The sequence below is a fragment of the Trypanosoma equiperdum genome (genome assembly GCF_001457755.1).
Source record: "Trypanosoma equiperdum strain OVI genome assembly, contig: ctg_447, whole genome shotgun sequence".
Classification (NCBI taxonomy): Eukaryota; Euglenozoa; class Kinetoplastea; order Trypanosomatida; family Trypanosomatidae; genus Trypanosoma; species Trypanosoma equiperdum.
The window spans coordinates 72,155-74,038 of NW_027124362.1; the positions used below are offsets into that span (position 1 = coordinate 72,155).

At 46.2% G+C, this 1,884-nt stretch overlaps 1 pseudogene across 1 annotated transcript; it reads left to right on the plus strand.

The window, feature by feature from the left end:
- Position 1: 1 nt before the first annotated feature.
- Positions 2 to 1,282, plus strand: TEOVI_000189900:pseudogene (annotated as a pseudogene). Its single transcript has one exon. A coding segment is annotated over exon 1 (1,281 nt).
- Positions 1,283 to 1,884: the final 602 nt, after the last annotated feature.

Here is a 1,884-nt window from a genome sequence, read left to right on the forward strand (position 1 = left end):
CCAATTTTCCTTTGGCATTACTCTTCTCACCGTTGTTGGGAAAATTGGTGTGAGGGAGTTGGGTGGCGCTTCGCTTGCGAACGGGCTAGTGAACGCCACAGTGTTTGCATTTGGTGCCGGTTTCTCTGGAGCCCTTGAAACTAAGCTTTCCCATACATTTAGCCGTAATCCAAAGGATAAGATGTACGGTGTCTACACTCTGCGGATGCTCATAATGCTCCTCATCACATTCGTACTACTTTCTCCGGCTATCCTTTTCTTGGACAGAGTGCTGGTGGCCATGGGACAAGATCCAGCTGTGATTGACTTCACGGGTGAGTTCTGTCGCTTGTCGATTTGGGGTAGTTTCTTCGCCATGTTGCTAGAGCTACTGCGTCGCTACTTCGCGTGCCAGCACCTTTCCACTTCCTTCTCTGTGAGTCTTGTTATTGGCGCCGTTGTGTACCCCTTTCTCCTTATTGGACTGGTTAAAGTGATGGGATTCTCTGGTGTTGCTGTTGGGTGGTCTCTTCTCATGATATGCACTACCACTGGGTTGGTGCTTTATGTTGTTGTGACTAAAAAGTATCTCGCTACCTGGGGCGGTATTGAGGATGCAATCTACCGTAATTGGGGACCCTTACTTAAGCTTGGTCTTTCATCAATGGCTATGATGCTCAGTGAGTGGGTCGCACTGGAGATAAACAGCATCTGCGCTGGCTTTGGCACGAAAGAGGAATTAGCTGCTTTTGGCATTACTTATCAAATGTCTGGTATTTGTTGGGCCATCACCTCTGGAACATTTATTGCTGCTTCTGTGTTAGTTGGTGGAGCAATTGGTGAGGAGAGACCGATGTTTGCTCGCCGTCTCGCCATTTTGTGTTTGGGGACTTCCGTCGCTATTTCGTTATGCAATGTTGCCATTCTTCTGGCCACTCGGAGCCTATACCCGCGTATTTTTACCGATGACGAGAAGGTGGTGGAGATTGTTGATTCCTTAATGAACTATGTGTTTGTTTATCATATTTTCGATGTGTTTCAGAGCTGCATGATGGGCGTGCTGCGTGGGTGTGGAATGCAGAAGCAAGGCGCCATTGTTATCTGTCTTGTCTACTCCGTCGTTGGTGTGCCACTGGGTCTTCTACTTTTCTTTTTCACTGGTTTTGGTATACAGGCGTTGTGGCTCGGTCCCCTTGTTGGTGCCGCTGTAGTTGGCTTTCCAACGTATCTGTACATGATGATGCGTTACATCAAGTGGGATACGCTGAAACCATCCGTGGAAGTATATGACAGTGATTTGGAAGAGGAGAGTGAGGAGAGCGGTGTTTTGGAGGATGTGGCAAAGGTGAATGAACCCATTGGCACCGAAGGTGATGTAATAACTACTTTGTCCAGTAATGCCCCTACACGTGTTACGACCAACTCTACCGAGCAGGAAGATGTGAGTCGGCGACACCAGTAAGGAGCGTATGTGCAGAACCTTCACATTATTTAGTCTAAAGCAGCCTCATGTCGGCGTACTGTTGCTACCGTTGGTGTTAACTGTACAGATCCGGACGACGATGGAGTAGTGGTTTAGGAAGTTTTGGTCGTAATGTGAAAGGATTCGAGAAGGTAATCTGAGTAAATAGTGGATTGAGTCTGAAATGTGGCAGCTACTGGGGTTGTTAACGGAAGTACGTAATATTCTCCGACTCATGGAGCCATATTCAATGGTGAGTAATTGGGAATGACTTTTTTGCCGTTTGCGAAATTCTTTATTAAATGTATTATACGGTTTGATGGTGTATTTGTTATACCTGTTATATTGTTTCTTTTAAAGCTATATTCTTCATTCTTCCTGTATATCGTGCCGTTACGTGACTGTGAATAAGCAGCCCTTGTTAATTAAGGTGCCTGTTGCTG